Genomic DNA, 16,890 nt, shown 5'->3' with positions numbered 1-16,890 from the left:
GAGCATGGAAGGGTTCAGAATTTATAGAATTATGGAATCATTTAGGTAGGAAAATACCTCTGTGGTGATGAATTCCAACAGTTAACCCAGCACAGCCAAGGCCACCAGTAAACCACATCCCCAGGTGCCACATCCCCAGGTCTGTTAAATCCCTCCAGGGATGGGGACCCCAAGCCAGCTGCCCTTGGCCTTCTCCCACCTGGGCTCAGGTTCAGCCAGTGCTGCCCAGGTCCTTTCCCACTGGGCACCTCTCCAGACACTGCCCCAGGCCTGCAGGGGTTGTTGTGGCCCAGGTGCACGAGCTGCCAGTGGCCTTGCTGAGCCTCAGCCTGCGTGATGCTTCCAGCCCAGCATCACCTCCAGGTGCCTTCCCACCCCTCTGGGGATCAGCTCTTTGCCCCTCCCAGACACCTTGGGTGTCTGGGGGCAACTCTAATGAGATCCCAAGTTTCTCCAACTTATCTCCAGCCTGAGTCAGGCAATCTCTGGCATGCAGGGTTATCCCTACGTCCGCTCCACTGGAGAGCTGCTGCTGCAGAGGAGAGGGGATTTCTCAGAGCCAGGCCTCAGAGCAACATTGAAAATGCATGAAGACATGCTGTAGGAAGGAGCTGGGGAAAAGACACACGAGCGTGAACCCGGGGCCGTGGTGAGCTGAACCACGCAGCTGGGAAGTTCGTTATCCAGCCTGAGTGTCAGAGCATGCCATAAAAATTTAGTTTATCCTCAAAGAGCTGTGGTCGTGGAAGAAGGATGGGAGCAGGGAGGGATGGCAGCTGAGGAGGAGACAGGAGGAATATCAGGAACCTGTGTGTCCTGGTTTGGGCTGGGTTGGTTGATTTTCTTTCTAGGAGCTGTGGTTTGGGTTTGGGATGAGAATAATGTTGATAACACATGGATTTTTCATTGTTGCTCAGCAATGTCTGCCCTGAGTCAAGGACTTTTCTGCTCCCCTGAGGATGCTGTGGGGCACAATAAACTGGGAAGGGACAGCTGATCCCAGCTGGCCAAAGGGATATCCTAAACCAAATGGAATCATGGTCAGTATATAAACCGAGGGCCACTGCTGAGGGACTGGCTGGGCATCAGCAGGTGGTGAGCAACTGCGCTGTGCATCACTTGGTTTGCATATTCCAGTTCTATTGTTGCTGTTATTATTTCTGTCCTATTAAACCAGCCTTATCTCAAGCCATGAATGTCACTTGTATTTTTCCCAATCCTCTTCCCCATTCCAGCACGGCCGTGTGGTGTTCAGCTGCCTGCCAGGTTAAACCACAACGCCATGTCAAGAGGCATCTCCTATTTAGCAGTGTATCATGTCTCCCTTCTGGTTTTTAAACAGTTGCCTTTATCACTAGGAGTTAGAGCACTTGATTGACAAGGCTTGTAATACACTGTGGAGTTGCCTTTATTTTTCCTACATGTTAAAGGAAAAGATACTAAAAATACAATTATGGTTTTGAGCCAGGCGTAGTCTGTTCTAATATAATTCATCTCAAAGACTATCCACCGTGCCTGCTGCACCCAAATCATTTATAAAACATTAGCATCTCCTGTGCTGACATTTCACTCCTATATTACAGGAGTTACACACAGACTTAAAAAAAAATTAATAAAGTGCTTCTCTTCTTCATTCTCCCACTGAGAGCTTTGATTTCCAGAGTATGAAACGAAATAACCAACATAACAACATGTTCCACTTCTGAGGGACAGTGCCAGACTCATTCAGTTGCTATTGGTTATAGAGAGTAGGACATGAGGGAGCTATTTCAGACCACGGATTATTTGTTCTGGCTGCATTGGACATCGCTTTAGTGGAGCTTTAGAGCCCTGTAGACAGAAAAGTTTGGGTAGGAGCTGGAAGGCAGAGGGCTTGATGAAGTAACCTCTTCCTTCCTCCTCCCAGAATTACTCTTGCTATTCCCCAAGAAGGGCATCTAAAAGAGAAGCATCCAAGCCTCTGGCTTTCCTTGCTTGCAAGATGGACAGAGGAGGCCGTGCCCCTCCAGCTTCCCACTCTCACATCCAACTGCTCGTAAACACAAGCGCATCGGGGAATTTTCTGCTTCTCTTTTCAGTGGGAGTTTCCCTTTCCATTTCCAGATACCTCCAAGGGATCTGCCACTGTGTAAATACCCTCTCCCCTTCCACAAAGTGGTTGGGAGAGCAGACTTCCCCAGCTGACCCATCCTTCCTGGAGCTAATGCTGTGTCTAGTGGAAAACTGCAGCTGATTTTTTCAGCATTTCCAGCCCCCCACCTGAGCCACAGGCTCGAAATACCACCACTGAGATATGGTTATGGAAAGAACAGAAACCTTTTCTTGTCCAAGATCACTTTTATTTCCCTTGTTTCATTAACTTCAGTGTCTGTTTGGTCTCACACATCCACACTGACAGGGAATTCACACCAAATGCAGAATTTGGGCAGCACCTCCCCGAGCCCACGGGCTGCCATCGGTGGAGCTGCCAGCTCTGCCATGCCCCCGACCAGCAAACACATCCCTCCAGCACACGGTTTAACCCAGGAAGAGTGGAACAGAACGCCCTGCTCCCTCTCCTCCACCTCCCCACAACCCCTTTGTACAGCTCTCTTGGACCACGGATTTCTCTCTCCTGCCATGGACCAGAAACCTCGGGCACCGCGCTTCTTGCCGGTCCTCTACAAGCTGTAGCTCCCCCCTACTCTGACTCTTCCAGAATCTGTTCCTTTTAAGAAACAAAACCCCTCCTGACTCTGTCAGGTCTGTCTGCAGCCTGGGAGCTGCTCCTTGCTGCCCCAGTGAAAACCTTAGTCCAGCTATAAAGGTCCTCACGGCACTGCCACGGCTGGGAAGCCCCTCTCTGCCTCCAGCCCCAAAACCAGCCCCTTTCCTCCCCGGGGCCTCGAGTGCTCTCCGGAGACAGAGCTCTGTGGCTCTACTCATTTGGGCTAATTAATCTCTCTCTCTCCCCCCCACTGGTTACAAATTAGGATGTAAGGGTGAATTTTGGCTCTCTGGGTATGGACTTTGCTGCATCGCACACAACCACCCCCCAAGCCCTCCCAAGGTTTAGTGCTCCGAATTGCTGAGAACATTGGTCCGTTGTGGTTCCCCTGCATGTACTGAGCCCGCCCGATGGCTTTCAGCATCTGTAGGCACTGCTGCCGGTTTGTTTTCTCAAGGAAAAAACAACAAAAAAAAATCATATACTGGTCTGCTATAAATTCAATAATACAATCCTTAGTTCTGAAGATACAGTTTCCATATAGTTTATAAACATTGTAAGACATACATATGGATAATTGAGAGGAAGAGGGGGAGCCTGTGCAATTGTTGGGGTTTTTTTTCTCAGATGTGTGAACATGGTTACAAAAAACACACCTCCTGCAGGTACCTCATTTCTTTATGTGTTGGGTTTGTTGGGGTTTGGTATTTTTTTTTGTTTAATTCCACCTCTAATCAGTCTTTCCTTTGGTTGTCGGCTACTCCAAGCCCAGCAGGCAAGCCCTGTTCTGCTGTAATGCCTGAGATATTCAGGGGTTTGAGATTGTCTTCTAAGAGATTCCCAGCCAACTTTGGCCTCTGGGTTTGGAGCCAAAAGGGCTAAAACGTGGGAGAACCAAATGTCCTTATCACATCGGTATCAGTGTCCTTGCACTCACTTTCAGAGAGAAACAGTGTAGGCTTAATCGGTGATGGTTTTTACAGCAATTATGTTCCTTTCGGTAATTGGAGGGGTCGCTCGGAGTGCTCTCAAATGAACGGGATTTCACAAGAGCACGGATACAGTCCATTTGTCTGGGTGTTGTCACCGACAAATCGGTTACCATCCCTGTTATCTGCTTTTTGTAAGGTTGGCTTTTTTTGTTGTTATTGTTGTAGGTGCTCGGTTAGGCTGTTTGTGACAAGGTGTGATAATGCCTTTTAATCTGCTCCCGCTGCGCTCGGCACAGTCCGGCCGGGCACGGAGACAACCCTCAGAAGCCGAGACAACGTTCTTCCCTTCGCCAGGCCAACGCTGAGCCACGTACAAAAAAAGAAGAAGAAAAGAAACTCTGGTCCTTTGTAGATTGGTGGCAGTACAGCTCCGCTCCGTCCGCGGCCGGGGCTGGGGGGGCTCAGCGGATGACGGCCGCCAACACCACCATAAAAACCAGGAGCGACGCCCTGAGCCCCGGGCAGCCGGCGGCCTGCTGGACCCCGCTGGGCGGGCGGATGGGCGTCCGCCGGGTGCACTTACCCTTGCGCTTGGGGGACAGCGTGGGCATGGCCCCGAAGCTGTATTTGTGCTGATAATCAGGCACATAGTCTAGGACCTCCTGCCCGTCTTTGCGCGGCCCCAAGGACACCGGTTTGGAGGTTCGGTTACGGCTTTTGTGGCTGGTGCAGTTCTTGCCGGGTTTGCGGTAGCCCGGCCGGGAGCCGGGGGGGCCGGCGGGCTGGTTGCTGTGCAAACTGTTCTCAGCCCCTCGCTCCTTCCCCTTCTCCTTGGAGGAGTGGTGAGGGTGGTGGGATTTGGAGCCTCCTCTGTCCGCAGTAGAGAAGGTGTGTGTTTTCATCTGGTGGAGCGACTCGGACCCTGAACAGTTCCTAAAGTCTTCTGCTCTTAGCACCTTGAGGTCCTTGCCGTGCATCTGCTCGGGGGACTCGCAGATGACGCTGGAGCTGGAGCCTCTGAACCTGTGCAGCCATTCCCAGAGGGAACGGGCTTTGCAGTCGCAGCTCCATGGGTTCCCATTCAGCCTGAGAAACTCCAGGGCTCCCAGGTGGGCCAGGCAGTCCCCCTGCAGCTCCGAGAGGCTGTTATTGAACAGGAAAAGGGTGGTCAATCTTCGGAGGTCATGAAAAGCCCGCCTATGAATCCACTGCAGCTGATTTTGATGGATGAGCAGCCGATCCAGGTTTATTAGTCCCCTGAACGTGTTCTGATGGAGGCTCCAGAGCTTGTTTCCATGGAGAAAAAGATGGCTGAGGTTAACCAAGTCAACAAAAATATCATCCTGAAGGAACTCAATGTGGTTGTCTTGCAGGTAAAGGTATTGCAGGTTGTGGAGGCCACCGAAAATCCCGCTGGGGAGAGAGCTCAGCCCACACTTGTACAGATACAAGGCGTGGAGTTTCACCAGCCCCTGGAAAGTGTCTGCAGCTAAAGCCCTTAAGTAGCGGTTGTCCCCCAGGTCCAGCTCTTCCAGGTTGATGAACCCGTCGAAGGTGTTGGGATCGATGAAGGTGATGTTGTTGGAGTAGATCCAGAGGGTGACCATGGAAGGGCTGAAGTGGCCCCGCAGCAGCAAGGTGATCTGGTTGTTCTGCAGGAAGATCCTCTCGCTGTCCTCGGGGATGCCCTCGGGGATGGTGACGAAGTTGTGAGCCTGGCAGCTGACGGTCATCGGGGAGGGGTAGCACACGCAGTCGGTGGGGCAGCCCAGGGCACCGGGCACCTTCAGCCCCAGCAGCACCAGCAGCAGCTCCGCAAACCCCCCTGTGCGGAGAGAGGGGAGAGCGGCGTCAGCGGGAACCGGGCACCTCCCGCCCACCCATCGCTGCTGCGGAGACTATTCCGGGTGAAAAACGCCCCCAATTAGCTCAGCCCTCCTCTCTGCTCATGAATTACCCACGCGGCTGTGATGAGTAGGCTCATCACCCACGGCAGTTAAAACGTGATGTATGGAGTACTCCCTGCCTCCTCTCCCTGCCTGCAACAGGCGCCTGGTTGTGTTCCCAGCCCGGAACAGGCAGGAGAAACTTTCTCGGTGAGAATTCACGCTGGCAGCGCAGGCAGCAGAGCCCCTTGCCCGCAGGCAAGGAAACGCCGCGGTGTGAGAGCAAACAGGGGAAATTCAAACCCTCGCAGGTGTCCCCACTCCTCTTGAAATGCATCTGTTAAATCGCCTGCACGTACCGGAGAGGAAAAGCTGCAGAGATTCAGCAATTCCCAGCCAACCACCTAAAATTACACGTGTGCAGTGCATCCCGCTCCCCCCAAAGGCACAGACCCATCCCCACCGTCTCCTTTCACTACAGTTGTTAGACACCACCATCCACCCCGAAACCCGAGCGATTTACAGGGAAATATGTTGTCAGCAGTTGGTGGAAAAGGCTGAGCCGAAAACTCCGTTTGGAAGTGGGATGCTCAGACATATTTTTAAATGGATGTCCTGTGGCAAAGCATATTGCATCCTCTAATGCTACAGCATGTGCCTGCGACTGGGGCTTTCTCGCAGCAGAGAAGCAGAGAACGAGGCAGAACCATCCCCTCCCTCTGCTCAGCTCCTCAGAGCTCCGGTTTCGCCGCCCCGCTCCCGTCTCGCTCCCACTCCTCGCACCAGGCTTGCTTTCAGGCTATTCCTTCTGCGCCGAGTGGCTCTTCAGACTCATTGCACCAGACTTGTCATTTCTCATTCAGGTTTTCCTCCTAGATTTGGCTTTTTCCTCTTACACGCAAAATTTGCTCATGTCTAATGAATTCTGCCCCTGGACTTTACAGGGAAAAGGAGTAACAGCGGAGCAGCGCACAGCTGCCGGTGCCATCCTGCCCACGAGTCCTACTCAGCTTGTACTAATCTGAAAAACGAGAGTGGAAGTGGAGTTCATCTCTAATTACTCCACATCGTTATCACCAGCTAGTCCAAGAGCCAGGACCCCTTGGGCTTTTACAGTCCCTCTTTTCAGTGCCTACAGCCTAATACGAGTTGGAGGCACAAAAACCTCACTGTTTTCTTATTAATTGTGTTTGAAATATAACTGTGTGGTTGCTGTTGCCTTTTCCCCGGTATGGAGATCTATTGCCGTTTAGTTAACAGCAGGTGACCCGTCCATCTAGACCCATCCTTTCAAGGCAAAGTTGCCACATATTTTAGATAAACTGGGTTATTCAGACTCTCCATAAATCACCAGTAAGAGCCAGTCATCGCTGACTGGGCGGTTAATAGGAAAAAAAATAGCATCGCTGCCCAAAGCATCGGATCGAGCCTTGCCTGGGAATGGGAATGAGGGGGATGACTTCCAGGCACTGCCCTTCAGAAACGAAGCACGGGCTACCAGGAGGGATGTCTCATCCCTGCGCCACTGCCAAAAAGGGCTGGTGAGTCGGGAACGCTGAATTCGCGACAACTCCTACGGCTGTGTAGGAAAAGGAACATTCTCCAAGTCACTGCCGTAGCATTTTGGCTTTGCTGTCGTGCCTCTGCACGATGAGTGAGGGCCTGCGCTGGTGGGAGCATCGTGCTGACTTACCCAGAGCTCCCTGCCAAAACGGGAGCCCTGGCTGCCACTCACAGCCTGGGAAACAGCGGTATCCTGAGGATACTGTGATTATCCTACGATGGCAGGGATGAAGCAGTGTTTGCAGATATATTCTGCTGGGTTTTTAACTCGAGGATGTGCTCCACCAAGGTGGGACGGCTCCACGTCCCCCGTCTTACCTCGGTGACACCGGAGCACGGCGCCTTCCGTAGGTCTGATGTTTATTAGTAAAACCCTGCCAGGCACAAGTGCTGTGACGATCTCCCACATGCAGAGTCTGTTATTGCAAATACCAAATCACAAGGGTCTGAATCAATAAACCATCTCCCAGCTACACGCAGCAGGTTGGAAGATTACATATTGCTTCCAAACAACAGTTTTATGCGCTCTTCCGTGACACGACAGTTGCCAGGCTAACGGGATTACTGACGGGAGGTGGAGCTGGGCAGGGATCTGGGAGCATCCAGGATTTCACGTGTAGGGATGGTGATGACAGGAGGCTGTTAGCAAGGCATGGTGATGGACCAAGGCAGTCCAGGCCTCCCTGGAGCACGGCCAAGGTAGAGGCTCCTGCCGAAAGGGAAGGCAGCGTTTAACAGCTCGCTGCCTGCAGGGATAACTCCGGAGCTAAAGGTCAGAGGGAACTGAGTCCATCTCTTTAATTAACAGGCAGCTCTGAGTTAATGGCTGGAGCTCCTATGGAGAGAGAGATGGGATTCCTGCAGCCAGGGATGGCGGTGAGGATAGGCTGGGGTTGTTGCTGCTTCTCAGCTCCCCAAGAATAGGATGGTGGGAAGAAAAGACATGGATATCTTTCTCCCTGTTGCAGCTTGGGAGTAAGGAGAATGGGGAAACAGAAGGATGGATACCTAGAAAAAAAGGGTGAACAGGGGAGCAGGACTTGGATAGGGAGTAGGTTTATGTTAGGTATAATGAAGGAATTTTCCTTGCCAGGGTGGTGAGGCTCTGGCACAGTCTGCCCAGAAAAACTGTGGCTGCCCCATCCCTGGAAGTGTCCAAGGCCAGGTTGGATGGGGCTTGGAGCAACTTGGTCCTAGTGGAAGGTGTCCCTGCCCTGGATGTTCTTTGAGGTCCCTTCCAACCCAAAGCAATCTGTGATTCATGAAGGTCTGGACTCCCCAGTGGCTGCACACAAGGCCTGTGGTCTCATCAAGGAGGCCTTCCTTCCAAGCCTGTAAAACCTGCTGACTGCTTAGTGCCGTGAGAAGCTGCTCCTGGCGTGCTCTGGGACTGGTCTCAGTTTAGATCTGGGAATGAGAACCCCAAAAATCAAAGAGGTTATGAAGCCATGAAGCTCCTGAGGCTGGAACCAGCACTGGGCTATCCAGCTGCCAAATCCCACTGGGGCATGGCAGCCAGGAGCACTTGGGTCTCACTGGGCTTCCCAGACTGGAAAACACCGTGGGAGCCTCCTGAGAGGCCCCAGCCCAGCTCTCCTGAGAGTTTGACCCTGTCTAACTTGTTATTCCTGACTCAGCCCTTTCAACTTCATCTTGTAAAGGTTGTGAGGCACACGGAGGGTCACCAGCCCGAGTGTCAGAGCTCACCGGGGAGGGAGAGCTTCAAAAGCAGCACGGAAAAATCCTCCAGAAACCTGCTGGTGAAGTGAGTAAAACCAAATCCCCGCTGACACGGATAAAACCAGCAGAGGGGTGTTTATCTCCTGCCTTTCTCCCACTGACGTGCTGTGTCACCCCGGCCTCTGCTCGCCGAGTCCTTCTGCTGCCTCCTGCCTCTGACTGAGGTTTCAGTGATTGGAATGAATTCGTCTGACTGTCCAAACCATTTCCCATGTAACATCCCTCTAATTGGGCATTAATTAGGCATCAGTTAATGAATGCTTGAAATAATTTATCTTTGGATGCGTCCAGTTTGCAGTCTTACTTTTAACAGCATTAGACTCATTATTAGATTAACATCTTTATAAATGTTCTCCATTACCTGCTTGTTTCCATTGTCTTAGCCTTATTACTGAGAGTGAAAATCACTCCTCCCACATGCATTATTGATGAGTAAGGACTTTCTATATGTAGCACGGGATTAATTGTTATACAGTGTAATGCATTTAGCGTGAAGCCTCAATTTGTGCAAGAGCTGAAGGCAGCCAGAAGAATGCAGACACCCGGAGCCAGCATGATCAGCCAGACACTGCACATCTCTCTCCAGCCCAGACCAGGTTCCTCCCAGGCCGGTGCCAGCACAGGAAGAAATTTGAAAAAAAAAACAAAAAACCAACCCTGGTTTGATACCCAGGATCAAAGACAGATGGTTTGAAGGGTTGGAGCACTTCTCTGCCACCACGGCAGGGACTCTTGACTCTGCAGTGCCACTTGCTCCAGAGAGCCTGGTGTACCTGCCCCAGCAGTTTTCTTGCTTTTTAAGGTTCAGAACACTTTACTGTACCTCTGAGCCACGCAGGGACTCGGTTTCTTTACAAAATGATGCCACTTACTTTCATTAGGAGGCTCAGACTCGAGGCCAAGACATCACTTAGGACAAGGACGGGTTTGTCCCTGGGAGGGGGGATGCACCTGCAGGACAACCCCTGCCACAAACCCCAGCACCCCCTCTTGGCAAGCTGCTTCTCTCTGATGGATATTTTCACCTCCCCACCCGGACAAGCTTATATGGGTCAGAGCCTGTCTAATTCTCCAGCAGGAGAATCCGCTCTCGAGGATGGAGCAGGTTGCTTCTCTTCCAAATCTCTCCTAAACCCGCCATCTGCTTTGGGAGACCCATCTTAGCTCATGTCTACATGCAACTTGACTGCCTGCTTACTGTGTCCATTACCAGGGCTGCTCAAGCTGTTAGATTTATAAGCTCTTTAGAGCAAAGCCCTCGTCTTCTGGTTGCTGATTTATGTATCTTTACTGCCATAAAACACTATGTATAGCTACTACATAATATAAATAATAATACTTAACCAGAGTGTGCTACAAGTGGGGACAAAGCATCTGCTCACAGGCGGGATTATCAAAAAGGGAGAAGCTTCCTCATCACTCACCCTCTCTTTTGAGGCCAAACTCACACCTGCTCTAACAGCAGCACCTCACGGAGCTCTAGGCAGAGATTTTCCTGTCCTGCTCCCACCCTGGATCTATCAAAGGATTTTTCAAAATCCACCCCTAACAAGCTGGTGCACAAAGACATGACTACAACCCCCGGGGGGAAAGTACACTTTGAAACTTGGGAACAACCTCAGAATTGGATGTTCACATAGAGAGAAGCTGTTGTTTAGGGAGAAAAAGCAGCCTCAAATGCTCACAATTTCATCAGCTAAGTGAAGGACGATGAAAGGCAAGGACAGAGTAGCAAAAGCAACTGGGCACGAGCCAAGAGCCAAGCTCAGGATCTGGGACGGTTCGACAAAGCAGTGTCAGACCCTGCTTAGCAGCTGCAGGGTTTTGTTCCTCTTATTCTTCTTTTTTTTCTTTTTTTTTTTTTTTTTGCAACACAGAGGATAAAATAAACATGCCCGTGCTGACTGTCACAAAGCCGAAATTCCCCAGCGAGCAGCAGCTCCCTTTCAGCCTCTGTGCAAAGCCCCTCAGGTGCTGCCCCACGGTCCTGCAGCAGCAGCAGCCTCGCTGGGATTGCTCCCAAAACATCAGCTGCAGCTCCCAGCACCGGGACACAGCACGGGGCTTTGCTTTCTGCACGAGCTGCCTTTCAGCCGGAGAGTGGCAGCCACCCATCCACCTTCATCGTTTTATTTTTTTTTTTTTTTTGCCACCGGTGTCATAAATAACTGACAGATCCCAGCTGTTTGGAGTTATGGTTTCTGATGGAGTGACAGCTGCTCCCAATCCCCCAGTCATCACCCCGGCAGTTCTGGAACATTTCAGCAACATAAAAATCATTGGAGATAATTTCGGTTTTGCATAATTTGGTTAGGCAAGCTGTGATTTAATGGCAATTATGACCTCCGAGGCAGAAGATGAGCTTGGAGGCTACTGGCTTCACACGACTTTAGCTCGGGGTGCAGCATCAGGGATGTTCCAGGGAGATGGCACTACAAGGAAAAAAAACCTTCTCCAGCAGCTGGAAATTGCCTTCCTTGGCTGGCAAGTGGAAACACTGTTCCCACAGGAAGAAGCATACAAAGAAATTTGGAAGGAATAGTGCTAAGGAAAGCTTTGGGAAGAGACTGGCGCCAAAAGATGCATCAGGAGGTACCTTTGAAAGAAAAGCCAGGCAAAGGCTGTAGAGTGGGGAGTGCTTTTGCAAACCCTTCTGTGCCATCAGGATCTCGTGTGTTAACTGGTACCAACGTCCTCTTGGTCACTGTGAGAGCAAACCCTCCTCCTGTGACTGAGATGGGAGAGCTGGAGTCAGGAATGGGCAGTGGCCTTAGCAGGCAGCTGCCTGCCCTGGGCGCTGCCCTTTGCTCTCCCCTCTCACAGGGTTTCTCCTGCTCTGGGCTGTGTTGTCTCCTCTCCCTGGGTGCTCCTCACCCATCCCAGAGCCCCTTGGTTTGCATTTCTCCAGCTGTGACTGAAAGGAGCAAACCCTTGGGCAGCCAAGCTGTGCTGAGAGCTCAGCTGAGGATGGAGACCCCTGCTCAGGAGCTCTGGGGACACCGTGGTGTTTCTGGCTGGGGGCAAGACGTGGCTTAACAACAGGAACAACTTTTGTTTGGAGTTGAGAAGGTTCAGTTTCCCCACTCCATCATGGCTGTCAACCAGACTGGGGTTTGCTGTGAGCTCAAGCTCAGGACAAAGACCCAGAGCCAGCAGCACCCCAAAATCAAGTCCTTTAGGGTGCTGCAACTTCAATTTACATTTGCTGACCTGGTAAGTGGAGCTGCTCACCTTCCCCCACCAAAGTCAAGGCCAAGGTCACCTGGAACTTTCTGGATGGTGGTCATTAACTCCTATTGCAGTTTGAAACCAGACCATAAATTTCGTAGTGTAATAATGTAAAAATCAATAACTCTGTTTGAAACAATAGCTTTGTCTTCCATTTCAGCCAGCTCTGATATCTCCCCACAGACCACGTCCCTCTGAATCACACAAATAAAGAGAGAGGAGCGATGGGTGGCGGGGCTGCTGCTCCCCTGCCAGGTGCCCAGTCCCTCCATAGTTACAGATTCAATTAATTCATTTATTCCTCTCTTGCAGTTAAACTCCAGGATGATTTAACAGGAAAAAATTAGGAGCCTTTTATGCTCAGTCTCTCTGACATCCCGTCCAACACAGTGTCCCTGAGGCTTTCCATGTGAGAGCTGCCCAAACCTCTGCTCTCTATTGCCATGGGCAGCAGGGCCAAAACCCAAAATTCTTCTGGAAAGATGCAGAACCAACTCACACAGACAAAAAAATCATGAAAGTCCGCTCATTTCCAGCTCTGGCTTTCCGGGCGAGGGAGGTCTGGCTTCCTGTGCTTGCTTATTTTCCGTTGTTTGCTGTAGCACTGGCTCAAAATACACATCGAGAAGCAGGATTGTCTTTCACATGTTGGTGGATGTGTGATCCTCAAAAACAAATTAGCACCGATTCACTTCTATATAGAGTGCAGCCGTCAGGGAATCACTCCTGAATTCACAGCGAAGGAAAGTAATAATGCTTCCAGCGTGCTAATCCTCTCCAAGAGCAGCCCCTGAACTCTCTCCTGGTGCTGGAGGCACCATTGGAAATTACAATTGTACTGAAAAAAATAATAAATAAATGCAGAAATTGGCAGGGTTTGTGCTAGTCCAGAGGATTTGTACCCTAATGTGGAACTCCCTGTTTAATTAGCACTCCTCTCTGTCTGCATCTCCTCCTCCTGCTCTCAAGCTAAAGAAAAAGGGGGAAAAAAGGAGGTCAATGGTGGAAGTGGCTGTGGGATTGAAACTTGGCTATAGGAACTTGTTTAATTTAAATGCTTCTTTCAGGACTAACACAGGCAGAAGCAGAGGGAGTGTAGAGTGTGTTTTCCCAGCACAATCTGCTCTGCTTAACCCCAGTTCTGAGCACACCGTCCACGGCAGGGATGCCCTTGGTGGAAAACTGCACTGGGATGTCCTGTGGCTGCAGGCACAGGGAACAACCCCAGCACCTCAGCTTTGGGAGAAGAGTGTTTAAATCAGAGGCTGGGCTGCTGCTTGTAGCAGCTGGAGACAGATCTGGGATGGGATGGGATGGGATGGGATGGGATGGGACGGGATGGGATGAGATGGGATAGAATATTTCTGTTGGAAGGAGCCTACAATGATCATCTGCTCCATCTGCCCAAAAGCTAAAGCTTGTTATGAAGGGCAGAGTCCAAATGCCTCTGAGGCTTGGGGCATCAGCCACCTCTCTAGGAAACCTGTTCCAGGGTCTGACCACCCTCTCAGTGAATAAATCCTCCCTCATGTCCAGTCTAAACCTCCCTTGGTGCAACCTTTCCCCCATGTCCTGTCCCTGGACATCAGGGGGGACAGACCATCCTCTTTTCCTGGGTCTGCTGCAGGGTTTATTGTGCCCCTGTGTCTCACCCCACCGTGCATCTCAAAAGCCACTGGGGCCTTTTTGGAGTGCAGGAATGTTGGAGGGAAAGGCACATCTCCCTGTGCATGGATGAGTAAATCCCTGGGTCCTGCTGTGGCTGGAGGTGTCAGTGCACACCAGGATGCTCCTGCTTGTCCAGGAGAGAACGGCATGGACCATGGAACACCCTGGGCAGGATTCCAGGCATGGATAGGGGTTCCACCAGCCACTGGCACTGCTGTTCTGACACCCAGCAGGCACCAGGCAGCCCCTGCTGGTCCCCAGCACAGGACAGGGCTCTGGCAGAACTTGCCAGCAGCCTGCAGTGAAGCCGGGATAGAATTTGGCAAAGGACAGGGAGATCTCGAGGTCCTTGAGAAGGGACTAATAATTCAAATTGCCCCCGAGGAAAGAAATACAGGAGGATGACTTGAGCTTAGTGGATTGTCTGAGGTGTCTCAGGGGATCATCAGATACTTCCACTCCCTTTTTGTCCTGAGGTGACAAGTTTTCCTTCCCATTCACAGAAATGCAAAGCAGTTCATTCACAGCATTAATAAGAACGATGTCCTTTGTAAAACAGCCGGGGAGTGAACCCTTCGAGGTGCTTTACAGCAAAACAATTGCAGATGAAATGACAAAACCCACCCCAGCTGAGCACCAGGCAGATCGGTATCAAACGCTGAACAAGCTCATGTGTAGAGAAAGCAGATTCACCAGCCCCTTTCCCTGCCAGCAGCTGGCCAGGACCTAAGGAGGGTTTCTTTAGGATCAGAAATGCAGCCAAAACTGAGCAAATATGAGATGGAAGAGCAAAGTGACAGCTGCCTGGGCTCTCAGTGCACGCTCGGCTGCCCCATCCAGCACACATCCACAGGAGATGGGAAAACTGGAGGCTGTGGAAAAGCGGGGATGTGCTGGATGGATCTTTACCTGGCTGAAGCTGGGAGTGGGCAGCAACCCAACACAGGGAGGCAAAGATGTTTTCATGCAAGCATGGCTAATAGGGAGGGCATTAGTCCTATAAACTTGTAATCCTGCTGAGGTCCCGACCCCAGCAGTGTCCTGTGCCACCGAGATCACAGGCGAATTCTGTGCCGTGCCACATGGGCTCTCTTTCATCATCCCTTTTCAGCCTTTCTGCATTTGAGATTTACTGGATGTCCTTGTGTTTGGTGGAGAAGAGGGCAAATTGGAGCCTGTCGTGTACCTTCTTCCTCATTCAGCAGCACATCATTCTGCCTGCAGCAGGGGGGAAGGAGACGGACGGGCAGGCATCAAAGCTCCGGGCTCTGTCACATTTTCTTCCCCCCAACCAAAAAAAAAGTGTTGGCGTCATTTGGAGCCCAGCCCACAGCCTCAGGTCTCTCTCCCACACCCAAAAAGGGCAGCAGCACCTTTCCCTGTGCCCTTGGTCTCCTCTCAGGGCGATGCCACGAGCCCTCCAAGTGAACATCCCTGCGGGTCAGCAGCCGAGTGAGCACTGCAGATTCCAGCAAAACCCCATCCCCACTGGAGCCAGCATGCTGGGTCATGAGCACAGCTGCCTTTCAGAGACCTCTCCTGTGCTTTGCACTGAACTTTTTACCAGCTCATGAAAAAGGCAGTGATAAAAGCAGAGCAGTGTGAATAGCTGAGCTGTGCCGCTCCTCTGGCCGGCATCCGGGGCTTAATGAGCCGGTAGGAAATGCCATGTGCCCAGTTGGATATTGGGCATTGTACTCTCCCACACAGCTCTTGGGGTGCGTGGGGATGTGGGGGACCTGAGGACAGAGCAGCAATGCTTTGCCACCCCCTGGAATCTGAATGTTTGGAGCAGTTGGGTGCTGGGAATTAATGTGCAAGCGATGAAAGTGGTCAGGACACGGCGCTCTGCTAACATCCTGCTTTGTCTAGCTCCAGTGCCGGTATTCCATCCCAAAATATCCCCCTGAACATCCCTCTGGGAGTGGACTTTGTGGAGATGCTGCACATCCTCCAGCACCACGCAAATGCCTGCATTAAAAGCTTAACAAAAATAGCTTGATAACGGGATGTGTTCCCATCACCGGCAGCTCTCGAGCCCGCCGCCGATCCTGTGCCTCCAACACAGCAAGGCCAAGTAATTATGGGATGGGGCTGCAAGGTCCTGACAGTCTAATTTCTATTAATTACAGCCTGTGTAGGATCCTGTCACTGTGGAAAGGGGAGGTGGGGAGATGGGAAATCATTGCAGGGCCGGGAAGATGCTGAAGGTTGGTGGTGCCGACCGGCAGCGACCAAAAGATCTGGGCTGGCCACAGCAAGGAGGGGTTTATGGTGAGAAGCAACAGGTTGGGCTGGATGGAGTGAAGGGGATGTTCTACCCTGCTCCTCCTCGTGTTGTGTGGCTCAAATGCACGTTTTGCAAAGTTAAAACAAACTGCAAAGAGCGCGAATCGGCAGTTTTAAGGGAAAAGAAAAGAAAACAAAAATAAGATCTTGGCAGAAGGATAAAGGAAGGCAACAGAAATGCTCATTAAAACTGAGGGGCCCCATTTCCCTGTCCAAGTGGCCACATCTCTGGAGGTTCCCAGATCCTTTGAAATGCCTTGTCAGACAAAGTCTTTCATCCTACCCGATTCTGGCTAAATTCACGGACCCAGAAATTTTCACTGGAAGCGTGAAAGACAGAACAACTCCATTCTGACTTTTCACTTCCCATCTGATCGCTGTTGATACAATTTATTCCTATGACAGCATCTGCTGCTTTCATGGGTTTTCTATTCTGAAGTACAACTCGTCTTTGTTAGTCCCATTTTCAGGCCTTTCATCATTTGAGTCACAACATAAAAGGCATTTAAACACTCCTGCTTGGAAACCAGGCTGGGAGAGGGTGGGAGCAAGGAGATGCCATGTCACGCCTGCCCCAGCCCTCTTCTGGCAGGGGAGGGGCTGTCCTGTGGGTGTGCCACAACCCTTTTGTGCTCCCACGTGCCTCCTGCCAAGGATGGCAGGGATGGGGATGCAGTGGTTCCATTTTGGAGTGGTGCTGTGAAATCCAGATGTGCTTTGAGGTGCAGAGCCCTGCAGACCATGCCTCTGTTGGGGCAGCATCTCTCCCACCTACCACTGACCCAAGGAGTGTTTCCAGGAGCTCTGTGCTCTCCTCATCAGCCAAATCTCTCCTTAGACAACTAATTACCTTTTGCTCTGCAGCTCCAGACCAGGC

At 51.3% G+C, this 16,890-nt stretch overlaps 1 protein-coding gene across 1 annotated transcript in view; it reads right to left on the bottom strand.

Moving 5' to 3' along the window:
- Nucleotides 1–3,891: 3,891 nt before the first annotated feature.
- RTN4RL1 (reticulon 4 receptor like 1) overlaps nucleotides 3,892–16,890 on the bottom strand; it is a 29,254-nt gene continuing 16,255 nt past the window's right edge. Inside the window, exon 2 of the mRNA XM_041482743.1 lies at nucleotides 3,892–5,537. Coding sequence (XP_041338677.1) covers nucleotides 4,101–5,537 — 1,437 coding nt within the window. The 3' untranslated portion in view covers nucleotides 3,892–4,100. The remainder of the gene's footprint in view (nucleotides 5,538–16,890) is intronic.

The sequence above is a fragment of the Pyrgilauda ruficollis genome, unplaced genomic scaffold (genome assembly GCF_017590135.1).
Source record: "Pyrgilauda ruficollis isolate IOZ18807 unplaced genomic scaffold, ASM1759013v1 scaffold59, whole genome shotgun sequence".
In the NCBI taxonomy this organism is placed as follows: Eukaryota; Metazoa; Chordata; class Aves; order Passeriformes; family Passeridae; genus Pyrgilauda; species Pyrgilauda ruficollis.
Note: the sequence above shows the minus strand (reverse complement) of the source record. Positions and strands in the feature narration are given on the sequence as shown.